The sequence below is a fragment of the Lampetra fluviatilis genome, chromosome 18 (assembly GCF_964198595.1).
Source record: "Lampetra fluviatilis chromosome 18, kcLamFluv1.1, whole genome shotgun sequence".
In the NCBI taxonomy this organism is placed as follows: domain Eukaryota; kingdom Metazoa; phylum Chordata; class Hyperoartia; order Petromyzontiformes; family Petromyzontidae; genus Lampetra; species Lampetra fluviatilis.
The window spans coordinates 8,463,226-8,491,099 of record NC_136292.1 but is presented as its reverse complement, the minus strand read 5'-3'; the positions used below and the strand labels follow the sequence as shown (position 1 = coordinate 8,491,099).

The 27,874-nt window shown below is 51.0% G+C and overlaps 1 protein-coding gene across 2 annotated transcripts; it reads left to right on the top strand.

Moving 5' to 3' along the window:
* Nucleotides 1-27,621, top strand: SLC35F4 (solute carrier family 35 member F4). 2 transcript variants are annotated; one of them, XM_078864534.1, is made up of 7 exons: nt 1-173; nt 15,717-16,023; nt 16,997-17,216; nt 20,850-20,975; nt 21,341-21,533; nt 23,176-23,265; nt 23,468-27,621. In XM_078864534.1, exons 1-7 carry the CDS (start codon nt 71-73, stop codon nt 23,698-23,700), a joined length of 1,272 nt encoding a protein of 423 aa, XP_078720660.1. In that variant the 5' UTR covers nt 1-70; the 3' UTR covers nt 23,701-27,621. The 2 variants fall into 2 exon arrangements, with proteins under 2 accessions (XP_078720660.1, XP_078720661.1); XM_078864535.1 differs by lacking the exon at nt 1-173 and adding an exon at nt 13,957-14,761.
* The last annotated feature ends 253 nt before the right edge of the window (nt 27,622-27,874 follow it).

The following is a 27,874-nucleotide window of genomic DNA, read 5'->3' as shown; positions in this document are numbered from 1 at the left end:
CCTCTCAGACGCCGGCAATACGCTCGCCTCGCTGGGCGCCGCTCCGCGCCTCCCGGTGTCGCGTTCCTTCATGGACGTCCCGAGCGTCTCCAACGGATTCGCGAGCATCGAGGACCGCATCCTGCGCATCACGGGATACTACGGCTACTACCCGGCGTGCTCCAGCCATAAGCGTGAGTACTTGGTGGCGAGGGAGGGGACTGGGCGCTCACTCGGAGCGATGCTCCTGTCGGGATGACGATGATGATGATGTTGTTGTTGTTGTTGATGTTGTTGAGATGGTAGCGATTGGTGGTGGTTACGATGAGATTATCAGAAGTTGTCATCACCGATGTCGCCATCGTCATCAGCAACAGCAGCAGAATGGGTAGTCGGTATTGGCATGAGTGTGCACCGTTAACATAATGCCATGTCACCGACACATCACCAACAGCAATCATCATCAGACGTTATCAGCAACAGCATCACCAATCACCACCATCAACATCATCATATCACCACCATCTCAACATCATCATCATATCACCAACATCGAGGACCATCGGACGTAACCAACAGCAGTCTACATCAAAAGTCACCATCATGACCACTAGCACTGCCAGTCATGATTGATCAACTGCTGGATCCCACACCTCCCCACGCAATGCCTCACGGCCCCCGCGATGTCACAATCGGACTGCTCCTGCGAATGAGCTCATCTCGCGGGCTCCATCTGCGCGCTTAGCGTCCTCCTCTCTGGCGCGCCTTGCACCGTGCACACGTGCGAATGCGAAGTGCCGAGTGGACATGTAAACATCCCCTTGTGCATCCTTACGCACACCGCGCTGCGTGTACACACGTGTATACGAGTGGTGTACGCGTGCATGGTGCCGAGTGTACTTGAGCATGTACGTGGTGCTTACCGCGCATGTATTTGAGTGTACGTGTACACTGTGCATAGACGGGCACGTGTTGCATGGTGGCGGGTGTACTTGCGGCAGCCTCGTGTACACAGTGCTCGGTGTACACGAGGCTGTGTCAAGCAGGGCAAGGCCCCCCCCCCACCACAAGAGGGGGTGGGGGGCGACCCAGGGGTCTGCCCCCTCGAAGGGGGCCCAATAGGCGACGTTTCGGCATTGGCCCTTTTTCATCGCACATACATCAAATTGTGGACATACATCAAGTGTATTTCAACACTTTACAAGGCTACGATGTGGCCACAATATGGCAGTACAGCAAGTCGGCTACTGGTGTGTATCCGCAGCACGCACACGGAGTACTGAGCGTGACGGCGTTCCTCTGGGTGTCCTCGTGTTTCCTCATCACAAAAATATCGATTTGGCAAAAAATCCCAAATAGGCAATTAACGTTGTCAATCACTCTAATTGCCACAGTGTAGAATTTCTCCGCCTCTTTCTCTCTCTCTTACACACACACACACCGAATATGTATGCTCATTCACAATCAATAGGTATGCATTGCTATTCAGAATCAACACACGGGTGGGCGAGGAGAGAGGGCGATGGAGGGGGAAACGCGGGTCGGGATAACGATCAGGCCCTCTAAATGCAGAATGAATTCCGCGTGCCGCATTCTTCACACTTCACTTGTCTCTCAGCCTCAGCCCTGCAGTGCCCCCCCCTGCCCCGCGCAGAGAGAGAGTGAGAGGGCTGACACTGGGCTTGGGGTATTATTCTCTATTGTCGGGAAATCGTTTCATGAAATCTCCATTTAACAGAAGGAGCCACCGTCAAAACCCCAGCTCTTGTAGATACAGCACTGGCTGCATCACGCCACTGCCCTGCAGCAGTCTCAAGCTTAGTTAAATATTGTAATAATAACACGTATATATAGTCTTGGTTCTTTCGGTAAAATCACGTAGAAGGCAAATAATAAAATAATAAAAATATAAAACAATAAAAATTATCAAAATCCACAGCAAGAAGATGTTATTGCTGTGGATTTCACACCTGATGATGATTGCTTGTGTTGCAGTCGAAACGTCGTGAGAATTTTTATTGTTTTATATTTATATTATTTTTATTATTTCCCTTCTACGTGACTTTACCGAAATAACCAAGAATATGAATCCCTGCAGTCACGAAAGCTTTAAATAAAAAAAACAACAAGTATCATGATGTATTATTGTGTTTACGATTGTTTACCCAGGAAAGTCTCACTGAGTCTCAAGACTCGATATCAGGAGAGCCCTGCCCAGTGTTAGCAGTAGTGGACGGTGTTGCTTGCTGCTGTGTGTGATCCCAATTGGGATGTTTGGTAATTGTTCAGCGTTGGAATGTTAGGCCAATACCAGGCTACGCTATGCAGCACATGAGCTGTTTGGGATGATGGTGGCTTCTATTGTTCATAATAATAACAACGATGATTGCTCTTGATGGCGATGGTGGTGGCATCAGCGCCTTTGGCTGTGATGACATCGTGATATTAAATTTTGATTTAAAGCTTTCGTGACTGCAGGGATTCATATTCTTGGTTCTTTCGGTAAAGTCACGTAGAAGGGAAATAATAAAATAATAAAAATATCAAACAATAAATACATTATCACGTTTTGACTGCAACGCAAGAAATCATCATCAGGTGTGAAATCCACCGAAAGAACCATGAATATGAATATCGTGATAATAATTTTGATTGGTGATGGTGACGTGCATCTCCCTCTTATCCACACGAGGGCCAATCAGGGGGAGGGGGGGGTGGAAGTGGGGGGGGGGTGCCGGCCTGGGCCCAGCGCCACCAAACGTCCCCTGGGCAACCCACCCAAGTTCACCTTCCTCCGCGGCGGCGGTAAATCACTGCGGCACGGTGACCCCCGCACGGCACCTCGACTGGGCCCCCGTCCGATAGGAGCCGGAGGAGCCGGGCCAGGAGCCAAGAGACGGAGTGAGACGAAGTGCGCCGTCCACTCAGAAAGAGGACGCGCGTGTGGGAGGGAAGCATGAGGCGGCAGCGTGGAGCGCACGCGGAGCAGAGGGCGGCGGGGACAGGCGCACGGCTACAAATCGGGCGGCCGTGTCGCAAGAAATTGACAACGGATGAACACTTAAAAAAATAGAAACAATTTCCACTGTTTTTGTCATGGCTATCTCCGCCAAAGTGCAGCTTTCAGAGGAATTGTAGCCGCGCGCCTCTTCAGTTGGGGTTTGAAACCAAGGGGGCTGCAAGTCGCGAAGGCCCCCCGGGGTGCGGATTCTGGCGTTTGTGGCATCGGATTCTGGCGTTTGTGTCGTCGGGTGTCGCGCTCGCAGCTCTGCAGAGACTGCTGCCACTGCGCTGATCCACGCCGAGACGCCGCAGTTAAAGGTTGGCGCTTAGCTGCAACACCGACATCAAGACGCTCCCGTTTATGTAAATGAAATGCATCTCAGCACTAAGTTGCCCATCCGTACGTCCGTACGCACGTCCAGAGAACCCAATGGCCAATCTGACTGCTCCACAGTTCACGATCGCCCGGCGCGTGACGCGGGGCCCCGCACGGGCAGCGGCTGAATCCCAACCGGCGTCGCACTACAGGGCACAGACTGGCGAGTGTCGAGGGCCGGGCGAGTTTGTGGTGAATGTCTGACGAAGGGCAGGTGAGCGTCACGTGAGTGTCACGTCACCTCGGCCGCAGGACGGGCTGCCCAACGCGACGGAGACATTCGCTCTCGAATCGTACTTTTAGAACACGAGGAGGAGGAGGAGGCTTTGCATGACAATGCTGGCGAGGAAAGCGGCTTCCGTGGCGTGACTACGGCATGCAAATGCGGTTCGGAGAAACAAAAAAACCACGTGCGCAGAACGGCGCAGTGACTACAAAGATCAAAGAGGGATTCTCTCGCGCCCTAATCTGGCGCGTTCAGGAGACTCTTTAATCCATTATTGTGACATGTTGCCTATAATGGTGGCTCGCTTCGAGTTGAAAAAAAAATCCCCTTGTGTGTGATTAAACTCAAAGCGAAAATCACCCTGCAAGCAGTGTTGTCAGCTACTTGATGATTATAATTGTAATGCGGTCGAAGCTTTCGACATATATCACGAGGTGAATATAAAAAACGAAGGGAGGTGTCATCCGTGGCCCTCAAAGCGGGTTTGGCTGAGTGCTCGCGGCAGCTGGCTTTACCACCACCACCTCTAGCCCTGCCACCACCACTCACCCCTCCTCCACCCACACACGACTACTGCACGCCGCTGTATTGACGGGCAAAGTGACTTGCATCTCAGCGAGTCACCGTCGCTTTGCTCAGCTCGGCACATTCCGAGGCGGTTTCCCTCTTGAAGCGGAGTAGCAGCGGCAGAGGGCCTCTCGCGGCCGCCCCAGAGGTCAATTGGAACCGCCGCTCCCCGTGGCCTGTGAGCCGTGACCAGAGGCCGGAGTGGCCAGGATGGGCCATGCGGTGCCAGAGGCCTCGGGGCCGACCGCACACTCCGCGTGTCGCCAGCGCTCACGAAATCCCCGTTGCTCATGCTGTGTTGACTCTAAGCCTCTGTGCCACCTTCTTGGTTCTTTCGGTAAAGTCACGTAGAATGGAAATAATAAAATAATAAAAATAAAACATAATAAAATAATTCTCACGACGTTTCGGTCACAACGCAAGCAGCCGTCCTCAGGTGGAGAACAGGTCTGTCGAGAAGACAGAGTCTGAATGACACACCCCAGGCTTGAAGCGACTATTTAAGCTGGGATGGAGGGGGGACGAGCGCCTTGACAACCTCTGTGCTACATTAACATTCACGACACTCAGATCATCATGAATAAAAACAATTCCATAGACAAACAAAGGGTATAATTGATAGCATGATGTCACAATTCCACGTGTCATGCAATCTCTCACACACACGAGGACGATGGTACCACATTTAGCCGTATAGTTTCACCTGCCCCAACTCGGCTGGCAACAGACGAAGTCACCCCGAATGTGCCCGATAACGAGAGGTTTTAGAAGCCAGGAAAGCGTCACCGTGAATCTTCGTCAGGAGGGTCCTGTCAAGTTTTCACAGTCGAGGGCGATGCTTGCTTGCTTTGTCTACATCGCAACTGAATAATTGGCGGTTGGTTTGTCAAGTTTGGTTCAGGACGCCGACACACAATGGTCTACTCTGAATTACATGTCACGGGCATCTTCATAGCGAGGAATGTGAGATGGTGTAGGGCCGCCTGGGCAAGAGGCAATTCAAGGGACCTTAGAAGTAGTTCAGTCATGTCCCCTTCCAGAGAGAGGCCTTTCTCAAACATGGGTAATTTGCAGTGCAACTTGCAAGTAATCGACAAAAGATGACAACGTAGAAGATCAGTTTACCACGTAGGCTTTCGCGACCAATATTATTCATAATCAACGAGCAGAGCCTCGCCATTCTGGCGAATTGCCATGATGCTGGATGCAATTACCAGCGAAACGTCGTACTCAAAAAGTGTAAATATTGTGGTTTCACGCTTCAACACACCGGTGGGCTAAAGCAGTGAACTATTTGTCTTTTGTCAACGTGACACTTTTCTACTGATTGGCCGTGTCGGGTGGTGGAGGGTTACGACACATTTATAAATAACGCGATCTAAACCCAAAAACATTGATTATGAACGTAGAAGATGTCAGATAATCTGTTCCTTGCCAGCTGTGAACCTGAACGTGGGGTGCCCTCTGCTGTAGCCATCTGCTGACCTCTGCTGGCGATCGCTTCAGCAGCAACAGCAGCAGCAGAGAGAGAGGGCCGCTACATTCCCAGTCCCGAGTCCGTAAAAACGACACACGCAGTCGGATTTCATACCCTAAACAATGCAACATAAGTTACAAAGTACACGACAAGAATGAACGATAATTCTCTGATATACCGCGCTTCTTATTTAAACCTAATATTGGAGCACACTATTGAAATCGCCAAAGCGCAGTACGGCGCTACGATGCAAAACAAAACGATGATATAACCGAGGTTCTTCCGCGAACAAAAACAATCAGAGTTGATGTTTTCCCTTCGAGACAGGAAGACGAGCAGAGGCCCCAAAGCGTCGGAGCAGTGCGCGCTGCGTCGACTCCCCTGGAAGCCCAAACCCTCGTCACTGACTGCTCTCATCACAAATCCTTTACCTGTGTTGCACAGATAATGAAGCAATTTGGCTTTATAAATCATCCACGAGCATGGAAATTCGTTTGAAATTAAGGGGCGGGCGGGATGGGCGGGCAGCGAATGGAGCAAAGTGGAAGAGGCAAGGGGAGCCGTGAAGAATGCCAATTCAGAGGCGGAGAAATCGTCTCGCCTGCCTCTCACACCCCCATCCAGACGTTGGGAGGCAGCTGCTGTCCCGCTCCCTCTCTCTCTTCCTACGCGAATAAAAATACACCTCAAGGCACTTGGCGGCAGCAGAATGTACATTCGGTTTGTGAGGCCGGGGAGCCGTTCTGACCGCTGGAGAATAATAACTATCATCATCATCATAACCTCAATCGGACTAAAGAGTGAGAAGCTGTTGGAAATATCAGAAGTCAGAGGGATGTGTGGCAATGTCGCTCGATGATGATGGGCCGGCCATTTAACGGTCGTAATGATGAGCCACATTGTGGTTCCTCCAGCGATGTTGAGGACACGTTCTACCAGACTCACTGCCGATCAAATCACTCCTCTTACTGCTTCATAAATTGTATTTTTGGGTTCGACTCATTTTTTTTTCTACATTTCATCTCGTGCGCGGCTGTTTCCAGACACGAGCTAATGAACTTCCGCGCGTGATGCACCCCAGGCCCCCGTGGCTACTGCAGACGTTCACATTGAAATTATCTCGAGCGAGACATTTCTTGTGCAACACATGGGGCTTGGCGAGAGGGGAAACCCCATATCTCTCACCCGCTGCTGGGCAAAGGCCTCCCCATACCGTGTTGGTCAAGGGGATCGTTTAATCATCACGCTGGGTAATGCGGGTTGTTGAAGTGTGAAGTTTAGGAGCGGTTTGGATGTCACTCGCCACTGGCGGAAGCCGTGACTGGGAATCACACTCAGGTCATGTGTTCATGGCGCAGTGCGCTAACTGCTGCGCCACAAATTTCGATTTAAAGCTTTCGTGATTGCAGGGATTCATCTTCTTGGTTCTTTCGGTAAAGTCACGTAGAAGGGAAATAATAAAATAATAAAAATTAAACATAATAAAATACAATTCTCACGACGTTTCGGCCACAACGCAAGCAAGCAGCCGTCCTCAGGTGAAGAACAGGTCTGTCAGACGCTGTCTTTCCCACAGACCTGTTCTTCACCTGAGGACGGCTGCTTGCGTTGTGGCCGAAACGTCGTGAGAATTGTATTATATAATGTTTCATTTTTATTATTTTATCATTTCCCCTCTACGTGAATTTACCGAAATAACCAAGAAGATGCTGTGCCACAGTTCCCCTTCCTCATCACAAAATAACATTTAATTTCACGCGTGTGTGTCTAACTCGGGTTCACTCCCGGGTCTCGGCATGTTTACACACCGGCGTGTTTGTGGGAACGTGTTTACTCCGAGCCCAAAGGGGGGTTGGGTAGAAGGTCCCGGCTCGTACCTCGCGTCGCATTCGTGGCGACATTCAGCAGCTCGCACTAATGAGCACCATTACCCACATTTTTGGGGACCGGAATGTAGCGATGCATTTAAAAAAAAAAGAGTCTCGCCACCTTCATCACTGACACCACCGCTCCACGGAAATATACACAGCAGGACTATCACACTTGGGGTTATTGCACTGCGCGAGAGTTAAGGGTTTTTATGATTTTGTAAACGAGAAACAGCATGCTTAGATACATCTGGAGGAATGTTTCGTGTCGTATTCTCTTCGGTAACACGATTGTGTGTGTGTGTGTGTATAGTTTGATGTGTTTTTATTGAAGAAACAAAACCATGTGTACACCGAGACTTCCATCACACCACTAACTATAAACACATTGAATGTAATCTGAGCGGAGGTTTGCTCAAGATGCATTCCCAAATGTGCGCCGATCTGTCTCCATTGATTTCTTCAAATATATAAATATACTTACATATATATTAAACGTACGCGCAGCGCGGGTGTTGGGACAGCTCTCGTGAGTGAAATCGATTTGTGGAGAGTGGGCCGCGTGCTTCGGAAGCGGCTCCGTGGATGCATCTCGGCTTGGGTGCCAAATGCAATCAGTGTCCACCATCAGCAATGTCAACCACGGGCAGAAATCGTCGCGTGCATATCGTCTGTTCCATCGACACACTGCCTATTTATCCTCACATTGCGCAGATATTTCACATCGCATTCGTTTGTTTTCCACAATTGATATTCTCTATCAACTAATGCTATGACCCCGTTGTTTAAACGTTTTTTGTTCCCACACGAAGACACCAGGATAATCGTGCTATCTGACACAGTTGTGATCTCGAGATAAAATGCTTCAAGCAAATCGTGGCGAGTAAATTGCCATCCAAGGTGGCTGCAACACTTAACAATGCTTGGGCCAATGGCTCGGCAGCCAGTACCATGGACAGCGCCCTCAGGCCCGGCTCTCAGTCCACCAGTCGCCCAAATACAGCAGCGACATGACGACCTATCGAGCGATACAAAGCCCGTGATAATCGTATCGTCCGTTGTGCTAAATGTAATGATACCATTGCTAGTAATTGTAAATATTATACCCTAACAATATATATGTTTAAAACCATACACATTCATTAAATCTTGATTTGAAGCTTCCCCCCCCCTTCCCCCTTCCCGTGCCTATATAAAGCCACAACAGCAGATCATTTTCTCACCTGCAGACCGACGCTTGTGTTGCGACCGAAACGTCGTGTTTTTTTTTATTTTTTTCTATCTACGTGACTTTACCGAAAGAACCAGAGAGAATATGGGTTCGGTTTCCGATTGCAGAGACCTTCATCGTTCACAGGGCTGAGAGCAGCTCTTCAAGTGACATCATAACCTCTTGTCCACACTCCAGGCACTCGGCCTCTCCCACGCGCATTCGAGCACAATCGGAATTTAAGCGACGGACCATTAAAGTTAGAAATGCGTAGTTATTAATCGTCCATGTTTCACCTGCATCACAACCTAAGTCCGCCTCCACTCTTGGCACCGAAGTTAAATTAACCACTCGGTGTATGACTAACAGCACGTGCGTTATCAGCACCGTAGATTGTAAAGTTGCAATGACCGGAAGACTCGTGGCAAGATTATGTTGAGCGAACTGCGTGAGCAAGAATGTTCAAGTGAATCAGAATGTGTACTTGCACTGGAGGAATCCGATGAGCCATACGGCTCTTTTTCATAGATGTCCAGTTGGGTCACGTGGTCAGAACGTTACACGTGGTCTGTGTTCGCACTGGAAGCGCAGGAAAGCGCGATGAGAATGTGAGACGCCATTCCCAGGGAAAGTTACGGGAAAGTGTCTTCGAGGTCATCGTCATCTCGTTAAAGATCACATGGCCGCGACCCTGCAATCCACACGGCAGAGGTCATGCCCTGCCGTCCACGCAATCTGCACCGGGCTGCAGCCGGGCCAGGTGCCCCATCTGCTGTGGAGAGCGGTAACTGCAGGGCGGCGGCGGCGACGGCGTGGGGGACAGGAAGAGCGCGATCACCTCTCGCTCTCATCGCACACGAACGGGCCCAGTGCGACTGCGATCACCAATATCACACCAGTCTCAAACCACGGCGCACAGGGTAACACCACTGCCCACATCTATCATTTGCTACGGGTATCTATGCGAGTCTATGTGTCTATTTGTAAGTTTTTATGCGAGTCTCTATGTAAGTCAATAGGTTTGTGTGTGAGTCTATGAGTCTCTATGTAGGTCAATGGGTCTCTGTGTGAGTCTATGAGTCTCTATGTAAGTCAATTTGGCTCCATGTGAGTCTATGAGTCTCTATGTAAGTCAATGGGTTTCTGTGAGTCTATGATTCTATATGTTAGTCAATGGGTCTGTGTGTGAGTCTATGAGTCTCTATGTAAGTCAATGGGTCTATGTGTGAGTCTATGATTCTATATGTTAGTCAATGGGTCTGTGTGTGAGTCTCTGATTCTCTATGTAAGTCAATGGGTCTGTGTGTGAGTCTATGACTCTCTATGTAAGTCAATGGGTCTGTGTGTGAGTCTATGAGTCTCTATGTAAGTCAATGGGTCTCTGTGTGAGTCTATGAGTCTCTATGCAAGTCAATGGGTCTGTGTGTGAGTCTATGACTCTCTATGTAAGTCAATGGGTCTGTGTGTGAGTCTATGAGTCTCTATGTAAGTCAATGGGTCTCTGTGTGAGTCTATGAGTCTCTATGCAAGTCTGAGTCTATATATATATAAAAACCATGGAGGGCACAGTAGCGCCACTGCTCGCATTCATCATTCCCTCGCAGCGGTTCAGATATTCACCACGAAGCTATTCCCGAAGCCATTTAACATTGTCCATTGCGGAATGGTTTCGCTGTGATGTATGTGCCGCTCGAGATGATGTTTCCTATTGTGTCTGGAGTTGGATCGACGGTTTAGGTCACACGGAACCAGTTCCAAATCCCAATGCGTTCGCGGCATCCAGGATACATTCGAAAGATACCTTCAAGAAGCAAACACGTTTGCTCTTCATCATTAGACCTCCTTTGCCAGTACCAAAATATAATAATAGGGGTTTTCCCCTTTTTTCTGGCAACAAAACTGAAACCTTTTTACGAGGATTTATGTCTGCATTAACCACAATACTTGCAGTCAAAATTGTCTTTGAGCTATACGCCTTTTGGCGTCCTCTGGTCGAGCACCAATTGGGTCGAGGCTCAAAAGAAAGCCGTCCCTGGTGAGGGACCAATCAGTTTCAAGGACAATGCATATATTATCATAGTATGTTTTTTGTTTGCATTTTGACTGCAAGTATTGTGGTTAATGCAGACATGCATCCTTGTAAAAAGGTTTCAGTTTTGTTGCCAGAAAAAAGGGGAAAACCCCTATTATTATGTTTGCTCTTTTTCTGAACGGGATGCGTGTTTTAGAAAAAAAAAACTCTCTTGGATAAATGTCACTCAACTTAATTAACTAAATAGATCAAACAAAAAAAGTGTGAACCTCGTCACCCGTGGGTCTCCGATCCCAATTGCGCTGCAGTATCGCCCAGCGGACGCGTCTCGTTCACGAGTGGTCCGCGTCAGCCTCCACCAGCTCTTGCACTGCCGGCGATAAAGGCCCTGGAGATCGGCTGTTCCGCTCTGACCGCACGCCTTGAGAAGAGGTTGGAGCACCCACGATCTACCCCACCCACTAGCCGCGTACACTGCCCGGTGGCCAGAGGCGGAGGGGCCTTCGTCAACTGCCGCGCCATCGTGAAACGTTGACCGAGCGTCCGAGCGAAGTCGGGGAGAGCGGGGAGAGCGGGGAGAGCGGGGCTCGCGCTTCGGGTACTCGCGCTCAGATGTGGGCAGCAAAGGGCAGCAAAGGGCAGGCGCTACCTTTGAGGTTTCTCGGGATCGATGATCGCGAGCCGTGGGTTTCCTCGCGGCGCCGAGTGCCACCGCAGCCACGAGCTCGGGGGTAGAGAAACGGGCCCGACTCGGCGTTCTGCTGTGACCCGAATCGGCCAGAGCCAAACCGCACACCGCCCCCCGAGAATTGCGGAGAAGACGTCAAAACGCGGATGATGGATCCAGTCGGCGATATCGTTTCTTTTTAATACATCGTGTTATAGAAGCAAAGACAAAGGTCCCCCGTATAGCCTGTGACAGTATGTTGTGGCAAGTGTTGTTATCGAGCACATGTGAAGGCCATAATGGCACAGCACCACGCCCGGCCGCCTTTGTCTCCCCAGTGGCGATGTTTACACACCGCACCAGGTACTCATTTGAGGCTGAGTCGATCTAGGGGAGATAATCGTCTCTGATTTTGGCCGTGAGCGGGAATCGAACTCGGGTCGCCAGGTTCGTAGCGCAGCGTAGCGTTAACCGCTACACTGCCGCTCCCCACAGTAAACAAAAAAACACACAAAGACGTGGCGGTGCGTGGGAGACTGAGAGCAAACTCTCCCTCTCCTGTGAAACGAGCAAAGAGGACGTCTTGTGATGCAGCAGTGCCCTCGGGGTGGCCTTGCGCTATGCGAACGGCGCAAATACCCAAATGCACTCTTGATTTTACGATGTGGTGATTCAGCTACTGTTCACGCAAAGGCGTGTTACATATATGCCAACGTTACATTTCGGCGAATGCAGTGGGCAAAGCTGGATGAACGGAGCAGGATAAATGAGATGGTACAAATGGGATAACATAGACTAAGTGGCAGACGGGCGAATCGACTCCAGGGCAGTTGAATCACAAGCATAAGGAAATCCTCATCATCATTATCATCATTATCAGCCTTGGTTGATCCACTGCTACGTGAAGGACTTTCCCAAGCCACTGCCACATTCTCTCACAATCATGCAACATAGCAATCCACCTAGCACCCACACACTGATGTCACCGCTCCGTCTGCTCGGTAGACAAGTTCCGTCCCCGGGCCAGAGGCCAAGGGGCGAGTCAGAGAGAGGGGAGTACGGGAGGAAGAGGATTTCCCCACTGAACAAAACAATTGGATTGTAGATGGAACTGCTCAGTTTTTGGCGAAGAAGAGGAGGCTTGAGCCTGGGTAGACAGATGGGATGAGCCATGCTGTTATTCAGTGATTAAAATAGTTAACGTAGAACATCCCTTGAGATATATTCTTGGTTCTTTCGGTAAAGTCACGTAGAATGGAAATATTAAAATAATAAAAATAAAACATACAAAAAATAATATAATATTAAATAATATAATAATTCTCGCTATTATTATTATTTTATCATTTCCATTCTACGTGACTTTACCGAAAGAACCAAGAAGATGAATCCCTGCAGTCACGAAAGCTGTAAAACGAAATCCCTTGAGATAGTAAACGTCAATCGTAGGGCATCTAGATTGTCCGGATGGCCAGAGGTTTGGACTTCCAGCTCACAGCGTCACACAAGGAGCGACCTCCCATTGAGCGGACTGGCAAACATATTTTATATCTTAATATGAATACATTATGCCTGGGAAATAGTTGGGCAATACAACAACAGCAACGTCAGTCACTTGACTTAATGACGCGGGACAAGGAGCCCTCTGGCTGAGCGTGTCCCAGTGCCGAGACAGAGTCTCCGCAGCTCTTATGGCAACTCACAGCGTGTTTTAATCTTGATTTGAAGCTTTCGTGACTGCAGGAATCTCTTTGGTTCTTTCGGTAAAGTCACGTAGTTCGAAATAAAATGAAACAAATCACGACGCTTCGGGCGCAACACAAGCGTCCGTCATCGGGTGGGACAACCACAGCAAGAAAAACAATTGCTCAAGTGGGCGAGAGAGCTGCTTTATTCCGTGCTCCTTTTGCGCATTAATTTACTCGCTAATTTGCATCAATCGCACAGCTGGTCACATTTCAATTGAATTCTCTAACGCAAAGTGAACCCCCCATCCTCCTCCTCCTTCTCCCCACACCGACACTGAATTCCGTGAGCGCCCTCGCGAGGCGTTCGCGCAGTGGCTCTTCTCTGCGCTCGTGCGACGCGAAAATGAACCCGGCGCTCATCCCCCGCCCGGCTAATGCGGCCGACGCCTCCGCCGAGGCCCCCGCAAAGCAGAAGAGACATTTCATTTCCGCGCCGGGAATGGGGCCTCGGCTCTTTCGCTCCCGTGGCACCTGCAGAGGGACCCGCCCGCCTTCTCGCCGTGTCCACGGTGCGATCGATGCATCTGCACGAGACGGCAGCACGGAACCCATGTGACACGTAACGCACTTGACTTTGCGTCACGAGGGAAGGAGGTAATTGATTTTTGTTTTCGCTGTTTTCCCAACGCGCCCGTCTGTGTCAATGCAAAGTGAGTCGCAGCATACTGCGTACAATGAAGTCACCACCGGCTGCAGGATATTTTTTGCTCGTGATCCGCATTGCAATTGCTAGACGGAGGCAAGCGGCTGGCATTTTAATTCGTGGTGTGAACAGAATTGAATGCTTTCGTCTCGTGGTACATTTGTGTCGGCGAAAGTGCATCCCATTTATGCGTGGAGCAATTCACGTCACAACTTGCACATTTAGTCAAATCGTGTCCATGCTCGTAATCAGCTCAAAGCATCAAAGAGTAATTATTGATGATGATGATGGTTCTAGTGATGGAGAGGGACAATTCAAGTTTCCATATCCGAACAGCTTCCGTTAGGACGAATGTAAAATCTACGGCTGCATCAGCGCGTCAAGCTTCTGAAAGGCTCCGCCACAAAAAAAAAAACGATGACTGGCAAAAAAAACGCACGCAGTGCGCAGCGCCGGAAAATCCCAGCGCTCGCTCCGCATTCCCCATCGGTGGCTGCTGCTGAGGCTGCTGCTGCTGCCACGGCGTTAGCGCAAGCGGAGTCCATTCGCTCGTCACACACGCCTCGTCGGTCCCAACCGCACGAGACCCCATCCGCTCTCCACCGCCCCACCGCAGCCACTCCAGCGGGGAGCGCGCTGCCGGCTGCCGGCTGTCCGAGCTGTGCCCCCTCGCTCTGGGGGGACGTCAATGGGACCAGCGGCTCGGTCGCCATGGTGAAGCGATGCACGGCGAGACGCCGCTGCCGACAGCGCCTCGCGCGGGGAGAGGGGACGGGCTGCGGCGCGGTGATGGTGCGGCACTGGCGGGGACCGCCGTGCGTGCCAAGCCCGGCCGAGCCTTGAAGTGGCAGGAGTCGGCGGCGGCTGTGGCGTCGGTAGTTTGGGCGGCGGCCGGGAAGCAGCCATGAGGAAGCACTCTGCCAGGGTGGCGCCCGTCGCTGCCGGCGCGGCCACCCGCGGCACCGGTAAGCGAGGCGAGCCGACGCTGCGGGGTGACGGGGACGCGTCCGTCCGTACGTTCCCTCTCGAGGGTCGCAGTCCAAAGATGACCGTCGCAACGAATGTTTTATTACCGATCGAAAAAAAACACGGCGCGTTCCTGTGCGTAATGCCGTGCTGCGAGTTTGGGAGTTGGGAGTCAGCGTTTTCTCGAACGGTCTAAGCAATCAGCGGTGATTGCAGTCATCACCGCAGGCGACTTCAATCATCGTCACGGCACTCGCCCTCGCTGCTGTTGCAGTGATCGTTATCGCTCGTTCGCTTGTGCGTCTGGCACACAACTGCCGTGACTCTTCTCTCTCTCTGTGTCTTTCTCTCTCTTGTTGTTGTTCTGCCACCGTTCGCATTTGTTAATTCAATCGTTTCTCTTCAACTGTCTTTGCTACATTTTACAGGCGTGAGGTCACATTTGTAAATTCGTTTTGTCGATTTTTTTAAAAATATTTCTATCCGCATTTGCATTGGGATGAAGCGCCTATTCCTCCCTCACTGCAGGCTGACAGGATTCAGAGTACAGCAGTCAGGGTTGGCGATGATCCAGCGCACATTCACTCCTCGCCTCCCCATCACTCTTCTATCGCTACTGCCATGGTCACCATTGCCTTGTCCTTCGCTCGTTGCTCAGATTACTATTTTGGTCGTCTCTGCTCTGATGTCGTCTACTTGATGGTTTTAGCTCTGATTTCTGATTGCTTGTTTCTGCACCGATGCCTATTTGCTTTAGTCTTGTCCTTTGTGCTATTGTCATGTTGGTGACCCAGGGCACTCGCTCGTGAATCCTCGCCGGGTAAATCAATGTGCATTTGAAACTTAAAAAAAAATTGCACGAAAAGAAAGTGCTTTTGTGTGCGCATCTCTGTGTATGTGTGTGCACGCGCGTGCGTGTGCATGCGTGTGCGTGCGTGCGCGTGCGGCCCGCAGGTGACGAATCCCCGACCGAGGCCCGGACGGAGCCGGAGGGAGGGGAGGGCGCGGGGAGTCCGCGCTGCGACCGCTGCTGCACCCCCGAGGGAGCGCACCGCAGCGCGTGCGGCGTGGGCGCTCTGCTCGCCGTCGCAGCCTGCCTCGTCGGCGTGAGCCAGCTGGCGCGCATCTCCTCGTCCCGCGTCTACGCGCCCTTCTTCCTCACCTGGTTCGCCACCGCCTGGAATGTCGCCTTCTTCCCCATCTACTACCTGGGCCACGTGGCCAGCGCCAGCGAGCGCCAGTCGCCGCTCAAGCTGCTACGGTGAGCGCCGCCGTCAAATTCGCCGGCACGCGGCGGCTTGCGAGATAAATCAAGAGCGACTGCATTACGAGCGTGCGTGTGCGCGCGCTTCTTCAAAGCGTTTCCATCGCTGGCGTCCTCATCAATGATTCATTAAAGCACGGGTACTTCGACTCGCGCGCTGGTTTCCCTAAATAGCGATCTCTTTCTCCGATCTAAATGCAAAGAGGAGTCGGGGTTAAGAGGGACGGCGCAAGAGGGAGACGAGAGTGAACTAAGTTTTAAAGATTTGAAGCTTTCGTGACTGCAAGGATTCATATTCTTGGGTTTTTCGGTAAAGTCACGTAGGTAAAAAATTAAAACTAAAATTAATAAAAGTAAAATAAAAATCACGACGTTTCGAAGACGGAAGCTTGTGTTGCCTCCGAAACGTCGTGATTTGTATTTTACTTTCATTAATTTTAGTTTTAATGTTTTACCTACGTGACTTTACCGACAAAACCCAAGAATACAAGTTTTAAAACACAAAGCCGTACAGCACTCGTGCCGCGACTGGATTCTAATTGCGTAGCCAATTAGATAAATAGATTGCCGAGTCCGTCCGCAAAAAAAAAAAACATCATGCGTGGAACTGTTTTAAATTTGGAACATAATGGCCTACGTGTGACAAAAACATCGCGGTGACCGAAGCGGTGAGCTGGCCGGGTGACTCCAAGGGCACGGAGCACCGATCCAGCGTCGCACAGATCCTGGATTTGAAATCGCGACTGCACCCACCGTTGATGAATCCGGGTTTAGCGAGCCGACGGTCCAAGCCCTGTCACCAACGAGCGCACCAGAGTGAACCCGTCGCTCTTCCTCAATCTGCAGCTCACTTCTCCTCGCTCCCGTGGGCGTGCCACGGCCGAAGGGTTGTATCTGCAACGGTGCCGGTTGTTGCCGGACCGCTGGACGTTTTGAGCCTTTGTGCCCGCTCCCCCCCTCACCCCGGCAGGGAGTGCACGCGTCTGGTCGGCGAGGACGGCATGACGGTGCGTCTCTTCCTCAAGCGGCTGGCGCCCTTCTGCACGCTCTGGGTGCTCACGCACTACCTGTACTTGCTGGCGCTGCGCAAGTTGCCGCCTAGCGACGCGTCTGCCCTCTTCTGCTGCAACAAGGCCTTCGTGTTCCTGCTGTCGTGGATCGTGCTCAAGGACAAGTTCATGGGCGTCCGGGTGAGCGAGCCGCGCTGCCGATGCTGAAAGCGCGCGATCCGAGGCCCCCCTTCTCGCCTCCGGTGGCCGATAGCCACGGCACGAAGGTCGCGTTGGAGGGTGGCAGCGGGAGGCGAGCGGTGGGCCGCGGGGTAGGGACGGCCAAACGTGAAGGCGTCTCTTCACTCCGGTGTGAGTCGTCGTGTTCAAGAGGCGGTGATTTCTTGCAAGTGGTGGAGATTTGGCATTGCTTTGGCGTGGGGTGAGTCTATCTATAGGACAGCCCACGGAGTGGTATTCGTTTTAATGACCCCAGAGGAATGATGGGCTGAGCTCAACCCCCAAGCGTGAGAGTTAAAGGTTTCATTACATTTACTAAAATATATTTTGGAAAATGACATCTGTAACTGTATTCAGCAGTACACCGACGATCATCACCCAGGAATGTTTGTCGTTAATGCTCGTGACGTCACTCCACATCGACCAGCCCCCCCTCATTAATATTCATGAGCAGGTGACGTCCTCCAAATGGACACCCCCCCCCACCCCTCCTCATTAATAATCATGAGTGGGTGACGTCACTCTAATTGGAGTACTCCCCCCCCCCTCACTAATAATCATGCGCAAGTGACGTCACTCCACATAGAACAGCCCCCCTCATTAATAATCATGAGCAGGTGACGTACTCCAAATGGACCTCCCCCCCCATTATTATTACCTATGATGAGCCAAGAATGTCTGTGTGCAACGCTCCTGACGTCACTCCACGTTGATCAGCCCCTCATTAATAATCATGAGCAGGTGACGTCACTCCACATCGAACAGCCCCCCTCATTAATAATCATTATAAGGTGACGTCCTACAAATGGCCACCCCCCCTCCCCAATCATAATAATTAGCGGGTGACGTCACTCCACATGGGGGACCGAGGCGCCTCCTCCCCCCTCCTCGGCGTCAACTCACAACCCTCACGACGAAGGCAGAACCCTCACGTCACGCGATCGCCGTAACGCTGTTGAGACATCGAAGTAAAAAGGACGTCGTGATGAACAAGGGATTATAACCTTTAAATGAAATAAGTCTGTGTCACCGTGCCCTTACAAATTGCACACGCATGAATGCAATAATATCACGTCGCGGTCTGCTTTTCGCTTGAGAGTTTCAGATTTACTGCAATAGACCCATCCTTGGACGGGCAAAAGGCTAGTTTTATATACTCTGTATTTAAAGAAAAGCCTCGCCGAGTCTCAAGACTCGTTTTCAGGAACGTCCTGGCAAGTTTGTGCAGTCGGGGTTCACGCGGCTGCTGTGTGTAATCCCATTTTGGGATGTTTGGCCAACACAAGGCACATTGCGTGTGTGCTCAGCAATGGCAGAAACCTGGAGAAGCCAGAGGAAACCCATTGTCGGCCAGGCCGAGCACGTTACACACCCCACGCGGGAAGGCGACGAGTCGGGAATTGAACCCCAAGGACTTTAAATTTCGATTTAAAGCTTTCGTGACTGCAGGGATTCATCTTCTTGGCTCTTTCGGTAAAGTGACTTTACCGAAAGAACCAAGAAGATGAACCCAAAGGACTTGTTGCCACGAGTCACGGATGCTACAACCGTGCCACGCTGCTGCCCGTTGGCTGGGCCCCAGAACTCCACGAAAGACACGTGACCTCACGGGATAACTGCTCGCTTCCCCCCCACGCGATGTCCGACGTTTCGCTGCACCCGGCGGGACCTTCCCGCTGTAACACCAACCTCCGGAGACGATCCCGGGTTCCCATGGAGTCCGCTTGGCCCGCTCGCGATGGACGAGAGGGCGGCCACTCGGCACACGCGGTCGCCCCGACGACGCGGCTCGCTCGCTCGCCATCGGAAACATTCCGACTGTCCCCCCCTGGACCCATTAGAACGCTTCCGCTTGGCGACAAACTCAGATAATGCGGCTGCTGCTATTGCCGCAGGAGAAGAACCATTTTAACGATGGTAATTAAACCTTCAAGAGTTGCACTAATTACACGGTCATATTAGCAAATAAAAGTGCAGAATACAAAGTGCCTCCAAACTCAAGTGAGCTCGGAGCGTTGTGTAGCCCTAACTGGCGGAAATTCCATGTTCCTATGGTGGGGGACAGCACATCCCGAGAGCAACTACTGGTCCTGTATGTTAATCTTCACCATCAGCAGCCAGGATCAATCCACTGCTAGATGAAGTAAGTCCTTAGCGGCCGTCTGGAACGCTCTTCCCTCCGATATTAGGAAGCCACTGGAGCTATGCACTGAAATCTAGATTGGAAACGAATTTCTTTAGAACAGTTTTTTGTGTGCTTAGTTTGTTGTCTTAGTTTTAAATGGTGTGTTCGTTCGTGCGAACTGCATCGCACAATTGCCAAGGAACAGCAGACGAGCTGGAGAGCAGCAGCCAGGAGGCGAGCCGGTGCCCATAATTGCCGAAGCTCTGCTGTCCTCTACATGTTAAGATGTTTCAGCTAATTAATTCATGAGCGTCTACTGCACGTGTGGGAGGAAAGCGGCAAAGATGATATTAGTCCGCGCTTTGCTGTGCCGTGTTCTCCTGGCGAGCCAGGCTACAGCATCTCGTCGAAGTCCGTGATGGGAGTTTCACAGCGTTGTGCGTTAGGAGGGGGCGAGTCATGATTAGCAACACCTGGGTACACTAACATTACGCGAGAAAATTTCGATTTAAAGCTTTCGTGACTGCAGGGATTCATATTTGTGGTTCTTTCGGTAAAGTCACGTAGAAGGGAAATAATAAAATAATAAAAATTTAACAATTAAATTCTCACGACGTTTCGATTGCAACACAAGCAATCATCATCAGGTGTGAAAACCACAGCAAGAACATTTGAAAAAAAAATGGCGACTTTTCTTAACGCAATTATGTTTAAGAAAAAACCACCACTTTTTTTCAAATTTTCTTGCTGTTGTTTTCACACCTGATGATGATTGCTTGTGTTTCAGTCGAAACGTTGTGAGAATTTGTATTGTTTTATTATTATTTTATTATTTCCCTTCTACGTGACTTTACCGAAAGAACCAAGAAAATGAATATTATGCAAGCAGTTGTCTCCGCGACAGGAAGCGCTGGGCATAATCGGGTCCCTGGGGTAAGAAATTAGCGAATGCAAATGTGCTCACTCGAGTAATTGCAACAAATAAATCAATAATGCACGTGTAAAAAATGCGTTTTTTACACGTGCATTATTAGGGCTATCTATCTATATCTGGCGGGACGATGCTGTGGTTTAAACGCTACACTCAGAGGTTCCAAACAACACAGACACGTGTAAAGGCCACGCGGCCTTTGTGCATTACGCAAAAAAAAACATCGGCAGCTCCTGAAGAAGTGCATCGTGGTCCCATTGCGACAGCAATGGATTCAACCACGGATTCAACAATCCCTTGCGGTATTGCATCTCCCAGGCTGCATGACAGCCTAGCATTAGGACATCCGGTAATCCCAGGCAATTTTCAATGCCAATGCAAACCAGGCTCAAAACCCGCTTGAGTGTCCTGAGATCTGGTGCATTCGGCAAAAAAAAAACATTCAATATGCACACACATGCACGGACTCGCGTCCAAGCCTGCCTGTGCTTCTGCGTGTCTGTGTGTGTCTGTGTGTCTGCACGTCTGTGTGGAGCAGATAGTGGCAGCCATCCTGGCCATAGCCGGCATCGTGATGATGGTCTACGTGGACGGCTTCCACCACGACTCCATCGTGGGGGTGGCTCTCGCTGTGGGCTCTGCCTCCACCTCTGCGCTCTACCAGGTGCCACGGGTTTCACCCGAAGCTTTCGTTCGGCTCTCCGACGCGTTTTCGGGTCGTGCCGCCGTGGCTGTTGTTCGCCACGATGTCCGACGTTTCGCTCCACGCGCCCGGGAGCTTCTAGCCGAACGACGCGCGGCGCCACCCGAAAGCACGTCTCGGAGATTCAGAGTGCGACCTCCAGAAGCCGCGCAAGCAGCGGTTGCTTTCATTTTGTTCTCCCACAAACCTCGCCAAATCTCACCTCGTCTACGCGGGCAGAACCGGGCCGAGAGCTCGCGTGCATCCGAAACCTTCCCTCGGCAGCATCCCCCCCCCCTTCCGTCTCGCTCACGGCTCACCCCGTGACTTCCCCACCGGCCCGGCAGGTCTTGTTCAAGATGCTTCTGGGAAGCGCAAACTTCGGCGAGACCGCGCATTTCCTCTCGTCGCTCGGCCTCTTCAACATCCTCTTCGTGTCGGCCGTGCCGGTGGTGCTGTACTTCACGCGCGTCGAGTACTGGCCCTCCGCCTCCACGCTGCCCTGGGGCTGCATCTGCGGCATCGCGTGCCTCCTGCTCGGTGCGTTCGCTGCTGCCGATGACGATCCTAGTGAAGGGTGGCCCCGGGGGGAGGGGGGGGCTTAGGGGCCGTCCATAAATTACGTCACGCGATTTTGGATGATTTTTGACCGCTCCCCTTCTTGTCACACGGCGTCACAAAAAGTCAGACCCCCCCCCCTCAAATGACGTCACAAAGCTCTGCCCCCCCCCCCCCCCCGCAAAACTATATTTCCATTTTGAAAATTAAATATGCTTCTACTCGCTTTAAACTATTGTCATTGTTATAACAAATAGTGTTGTTATAACAATTCTATATTTATTTAAAGTTGCGCATTTTGATGCGACGTCACATTTGTCAAAGCCCCCCCCCCTTCGTCACACATCGTCACAAATGTCTGACCCCCCCCCTCCTCCTAGGTGCGTGACGTCATTTATGGACGTTCCCCTTAGGGGGCCGAAACCCAAGAGCCTGGGTTTGAATCCGGGTTTGAGTCACCGGTGTTTGAACAGAGTTCTCGAGTCGAGTTCGTCGACGGACTCCGGCTGCATCAATGTACAGTCGCGTTAAATCTGGTCCGTCGCTTAAATTCCGACTGTGCTCGAATGCGCGTGGCAGAGGCCGAGTGCCTGGAGTGTGGACAAGAGGTTATGATGTCACTTGAAGAGCTGCTCCCAGCCCTGTCAACGATGAAGGTCTCTGCAATCGGAAACCGAGCCCATTCTCTCTGGTTCTTTCGGTAAAGTCACGTAGATAGAAAAAAATAATAATACTAAAAGAACACGACGTTTCGGCCGCAACACAAGCGTCCGTCATCAGGTTTTGGTTTAACTGAAACTGCACCCAGAAATCTGTCATCAGGTGACGGACGCTTGTGTTGCGACCGAAACGTCGTGTACTTTTCTTGTTTTTTTCTACCCACGTGACTTTACCGAAAGAAACAGAGAGTATGGATTCCTGGAGTCACGAAAGCTTCAAATCAAGATCGAACCCATATTCAATTTGCTGCTCCAGAACGGGAGAGGTGGGGTGCGTATTCGGTTACCGGTTCTAACCGGTTCGACACTTTGTCGCTGGCCTCTTCAAGTGAAATTAGCGGCCATCCACTTGGTCAACTTCACCGTCGCTCCGCTAGAGGGCACATTGAGCGTGGTCCGTCAGGTGGCTCGGTGTGGGAGCGAGCCGCTCGCGATCGGAAGGTTTAGAGTCCTCATCCCGGTCACCCGGAAGAGCCTCGCTGAGTCTTCAAGGCTCTTTTTCAGAATGGGGAGGTTTGGCCAAGGCCAGTGAGATTTGCGTGTTTTTTTTAGCTGTTTGATCATCCCTTCAGGGCGGATTAAACGAGCACCGCTTTGTGGATAAGTCAACATTGAACTCGTTTCATGATTCTCCCCCCCCACTCCCTCCACAAAATAAATGTCTCAGAGTTGTAAACAGATGACCACCGCTTAAAAAAAAACTACCGTGTGTTTTGTATTGTTGTGCGAATCTAAAAAGTCTAACTGGTTTAAGCGCTGGTTTTTAGAAAATGGTGAAGCGGAACTCATCCTTCCGAGACCCGTGTGGACTGGCTCAATTGGTTTTGGGTTAACTGAGCCTGCACCCAAAACTCAGTTGGTGCGATTTACCAAATCATAACCACGAACGTGCGATATTCTTTCAGCCTTCAACATCCTGGTGAACTTTGGGGTGGCGCTCACCTACCCAACCTTCATTTCCTTTGGGATCCTGCTCAGCGTCCCGGGCAATGCAGGTAATGCCGCTCGGCGCATGGTCACCCCGCAGTCCGCACCTCCCATTACGACGCTCGGCTACGTGGCCTGCGAAAGAAGTTCCAACCTATGAACGAAGGGTGCGCCCACACGACGGACCCCGGCGCTCTCGCTTAGCGCCCGACGCCATCCTCACTAACCGCTCGCCCTTCTCTTGTGGGGGGTGGTTGGGGGCGCCCGCAGTGACGGACGCGCTTTGCACGGACGTGGACTTCGGCTCGCTGCGCCTCCCCGCGCTGCTGGTGATCTGCGTCGCCTTCCTCCTGCTGCACCTGCCCGAGGACTGGGACGAGGTGGCGCTGCGGCTGCTGCAGCGCCTGCGCGAGAAGAAGCGCGAGGAAGGCGGCGCGGGGGACGAGCACCCCGAGCTGGGCATGCTGTCGCGCGGCAAGAGCCGGGCCATCGCCGCCTGCTGAATTCACGCGGCGCTGTCGGCGGTGGCGGAGCCCGCAAACGACCCGCTCCCTCCGACGTCTCAGCTCTCTCCCGCGCGCGCCGTAGCTCGGCTATGCCGCCGTTGCCGCTGCTGCTGCTGCTGCCAGGGGCGTCGTAACGATAAGCGGAGGTGTCGAGTCTCGTAGACGCACGATGCGCGGCAGTGCCCTAGCGCGGTTGGCACCGGATCCTGGCGCAAGAATGGATGGGAACCCCCCCCCCCCCCTACTCACCCACCCGTTTAATTTCCCTCCCTTTTCGTAGCCCGGCACCTGGGTCCCTTGCGTCTGTTGTGTAGGGCCTGGCGTGCAACGCCCACACATTCGAAAGCTGCGCCACCGTAATGTGCGTTAGTCAGCAGGTGGTGAAGCAAGGTTCGCCGGGACGCACGGCTCAGCTGCGACGCTTTGTCGCGATGCCGTCGCTTAACATCGCAACGGGACGAACTCCGTGCGATACGGATGAGCTGCCTAAGTGGCAATGGGGAATGTATCTCAGTGGGACAGCAGCACGGCGCTGGGTAGGTGGTTTCACCGAAGCACAACATCCTCCGCGTGCCACCTTTGTTTTCGCGTTTGCATCTCCGTCCTTAAATCACGGGGTCTTCATCACTGACAACCGATAAGCAATACGCGCAGAGGTGAGGCTGGGTGAATACGTCATTATGATACGACAATAATGACTTACTTACCCAGCAAAGCCACATCGAGTCTGAAGACTAAGCAGGGTCCTGCATTGTTTGGTCTACACCAGTGATGCATGTTTTTAGCTTTGGAAGGGACCCGGAGAACCCTGAAGAAACCCATTCAGAGCAGGGGGAGAACATACACCCTCCACACAGAGAACGCACGTTGCAAGCGTTCCATTGAGCATCCCATCTCTGGAACCCCAAAAAGCTTTGCCACCGAGGGAGAGAATTCACGCTCTTTGGCTTTCACCGTTTGGTTCCTCAGAGCCGACTGCGATCGAATCGAGCGCAGACGTAGGGCCATCCAGAGCGAAGGGCAAAAGGGGGTGAGACTTGCCCTGGGCTTCACGCAAAAAGAGGGCCCCACAATCGCGTGTGTGGATGATGGAAAAAGGGAGGTCCGTGTGGCATTCTGACTGGGGCTTCCAGGAGCTTCTGGGAGGTCCTGCGCGGTAGGCTCATCCACTGCTGGCTGCGTGGAGATGATCAGAAACGTCGACCGTAACCCATCAACCCATCCACCGGCAGAGAGAAGTTCTGGCGTTTTGAAGTTTGTCTTTAGAGAGGCTGCAAAGAGATAATTTAGTTCACGATTCGTTTCCGAGGCCACCGATTCATCCGTGGGCATCCGCATTTCAAAAGTGTACAGTGTTCAACGCAGTCGTAACGCAGCAGTGCAGTCTGTATGCAACGCATGATTACAGGCACCTAACAGCTGCTCAATGTGTGTGTGTTTTTTTACGAGAAGCGTACCAGGTTTTATTTTGACAGATGCAGAGGGGGGCGATGTCGGGAAAGCACATTTGGAGATGAGATTGTTTTGCCTCCAGCAGAAGAAAGAGAGAGCGCTATTTCCTGAGCCCAGTTCGATTTTGTTTTGTAAATGACAACAGTTCTCTAACACGGCAGCAACAGAATACTTCTCTTATAGAGGACACGAACCGAATTTGTATAAAACTGTATTTAAATAAATAATGATGAGAAAACCCGTAACTGTATTGCATTGATGCAAGATATATTGGGGAGGGGCTATTTTAATTACCTGGGCAATGTATGAGATTACAGTTGAATTCTCATCTCGGTTTTGATCTGCAGGGATAAGCAATACATATGTATACACACACACACACACCATGTAAAATACGCAACACAGCACTTTATAAATTATATATATATATCACTGCTTTTAGGGCTAGGATGAAAACAGATGAGCCACACGATCAATATATATTTACTGCACGGGCATCACAAGCAGGGGCCATTTCCCGTGGCTGGGTGGGTCCTGTGGCAGACGAACAATCCCCTGGTTACCGCCATTTCGAAGCCAGTGTCGTGCCCAGCCTCTCCAGACCTTCGACCTCCGTGGTGACCGTTTTGCCACCCAGCGGACAAACTACGTTCACAGTGTAGTGATGTACATGTCATTTTTTTCGCCAATATTTTTATTTCAATTGTGCTGTCATTTTCATACCATGAAACAAAGTGTCCATTCGGAGCTCTCACTGAGCAGCATACCCTCCCCCCACACCCCATATTGGAAAACGGGCCACAGAAGTGGATGTCACAGAACTACAGTACTTTCGAGTTCCCTTCAAGTGGCCTCTTTTGCAAACTACGGGCACTGCTTTCTGATGCGCCATTCGATAGACGACAGGCAATGCGGACGTTTTATGGTTTTTACAGATGAGATTTTGACACATGAAGAGAAGAACCACATTTAATACGATGGGTGTCTGTGCAGTCATTAGCAAGACCATCAAATTGCTATAGAGAAACGAGTTTAGTCACAGGCGGCTGAAAGCCACACTCAAGCCCAGGAAATCAGTGTTGCTGGCTCAGTGATCTAAACCCAGAGCCACCCAGCCACCTCTTGTATTGATGTTTTTAGAGTTTATTTGCCAACCCTGGTCTGATGAATGCAGGCCATGTGACACTCCAGTGGATTTGTGCACATAAGTGACCGAAGGTGGAGTTTTTAAATCCTTTATATTAAGTTCGCTTGCTTGCTTGCTTGCGTGCTTGCTTACGACCGTGCAAATCTTTCGGTCGTTTTTTAACCCACTTCCCGTGATCCAATCGAGCTGACATTTTCCACACAGACTCGTTGTGCGAGACAATTAATGTTCGTGAAAAAAATTCCCAAAATATTTACACTGTTTAGGGAAAACAAATTAAATATTTAATCACCAATTGCTTAATACTGGCAGACAATCATCTGACCCATAGGTGGCAGCCATCTCAAGCCAGAGGACGAGAAGACTCTAGCCGCCACGCATATAAAGGATTTATAGTGAAAAACTTTGTTTTTACGGGTTTACTTGTTTTACATTTCCACATTCTGAGAGCTGTCGAAAGAGCCTGAAAATACTTTACACTGAAACCACCGTGTCACCGCCACGCTACGGCACACGAAGCACGCAGAAATGTTTTACAACCCTCTAACCGATCGCGCTGTGATGCTGTCATGGTGTAATAGTCGGCACACTGCACTTGCAATCCAGAGGGCGCCGGTTCGAACTCTAGATTGCAAGTCAATTCCCCACCGTGGCAGTTCACACAATGGGCAAGTTTCTCGAATCCACCCACCTCTGCCCATCCAGCAGTATGAATTAGTACACGGCAGGTAGAGCCCGACCGAATTTCGGTTTCGGCGCCGAAAGTTGGCAAATGCCCTCTTTCGGCATACTTTCGGTTTCGGCCTAAAGTCAATTTTTAACTTTCGGCTTTGGCCGAAAGTAAAATTTTAACTTTCGGTTTACTTTCGGTTTCGGCCAAAAGTACATTTTTAACTTTCGGTCTGGTTTCGGTTTCGGCCGAAACTGATATTGACTTTCGGTCGTCATTCGTCAGCCGAATATCTATTTTTAGAATATAACGCTAGTGCTACGTCTATCACTCTGCCTATCGGCCGGTCAGTCGGCGCTAGGCAATCCTATGCGATAGGCTTCGGCCGAAAGTAAATGTTTTACTTTTTTTTACTTAATTTTTTTAACTTAATTTTTTTCTTTAAAGTATTTTTTTTTACTTTCGGTCTGGTTTCGTTTTCGGCTGAAACCAGAAATTCAGTTTAGGTCGGCCTCTAACGAGAGGTGATCAACAGGTCGCGAGTGTGGTGGGATAAAGTGTGGGTACGCCCACCTCTTCCAAGACATTCAATCAGCGTGGAAGAGCAGGCCAAATACCCTCGAGCAGGGATCTCTGAGCCCCCCCCCCCTCCAACGAAGGTCGATCCACCTGCGTTGGCATAAGGCAGAAATTGCAGGGTTGCACCTTTACTGTAGTCGACTTTGCGGACTCATCCGCAAAGTACCGTGCCAGCGTAAGTGGCGTGGGGAAATCTCGCTGTGCCGCACTGGTGCAGAGCCAGCCGTTAATCGTCGTGGCCCTTGATTGGATTTTAAGGATTTAGAATCCTCCATCGGGCAAACCGCTGACCACAAACAAATGCAGCAAAACGAGGGCAAAAG

Bases quoted from the DNA above. Each gene is read 5' to 3' on its own strand.
- SLC35F4 (XM_078864534.1), top strand. From the start codon at position 71: ATGGACGTCCCGAGCGTCTCCAACGGATTCGCGAGCATCGAGGACCGC. The intron at 16,024-16,996 runs GTGAGCGCCGCC...TCACCCCGGCAG, and splicing joins TCGCCGCTCAAGCTGCTACG to GGAGTGCACGCGTCTGGTCG. The intron at 21,534-23,175 runs GTGCGTTCGCTG...ATATTCTTTCAG, and splicing joins CATCGCGTGCCTCCTGCTCG to CCTTCAACATCCTGGTGAAC.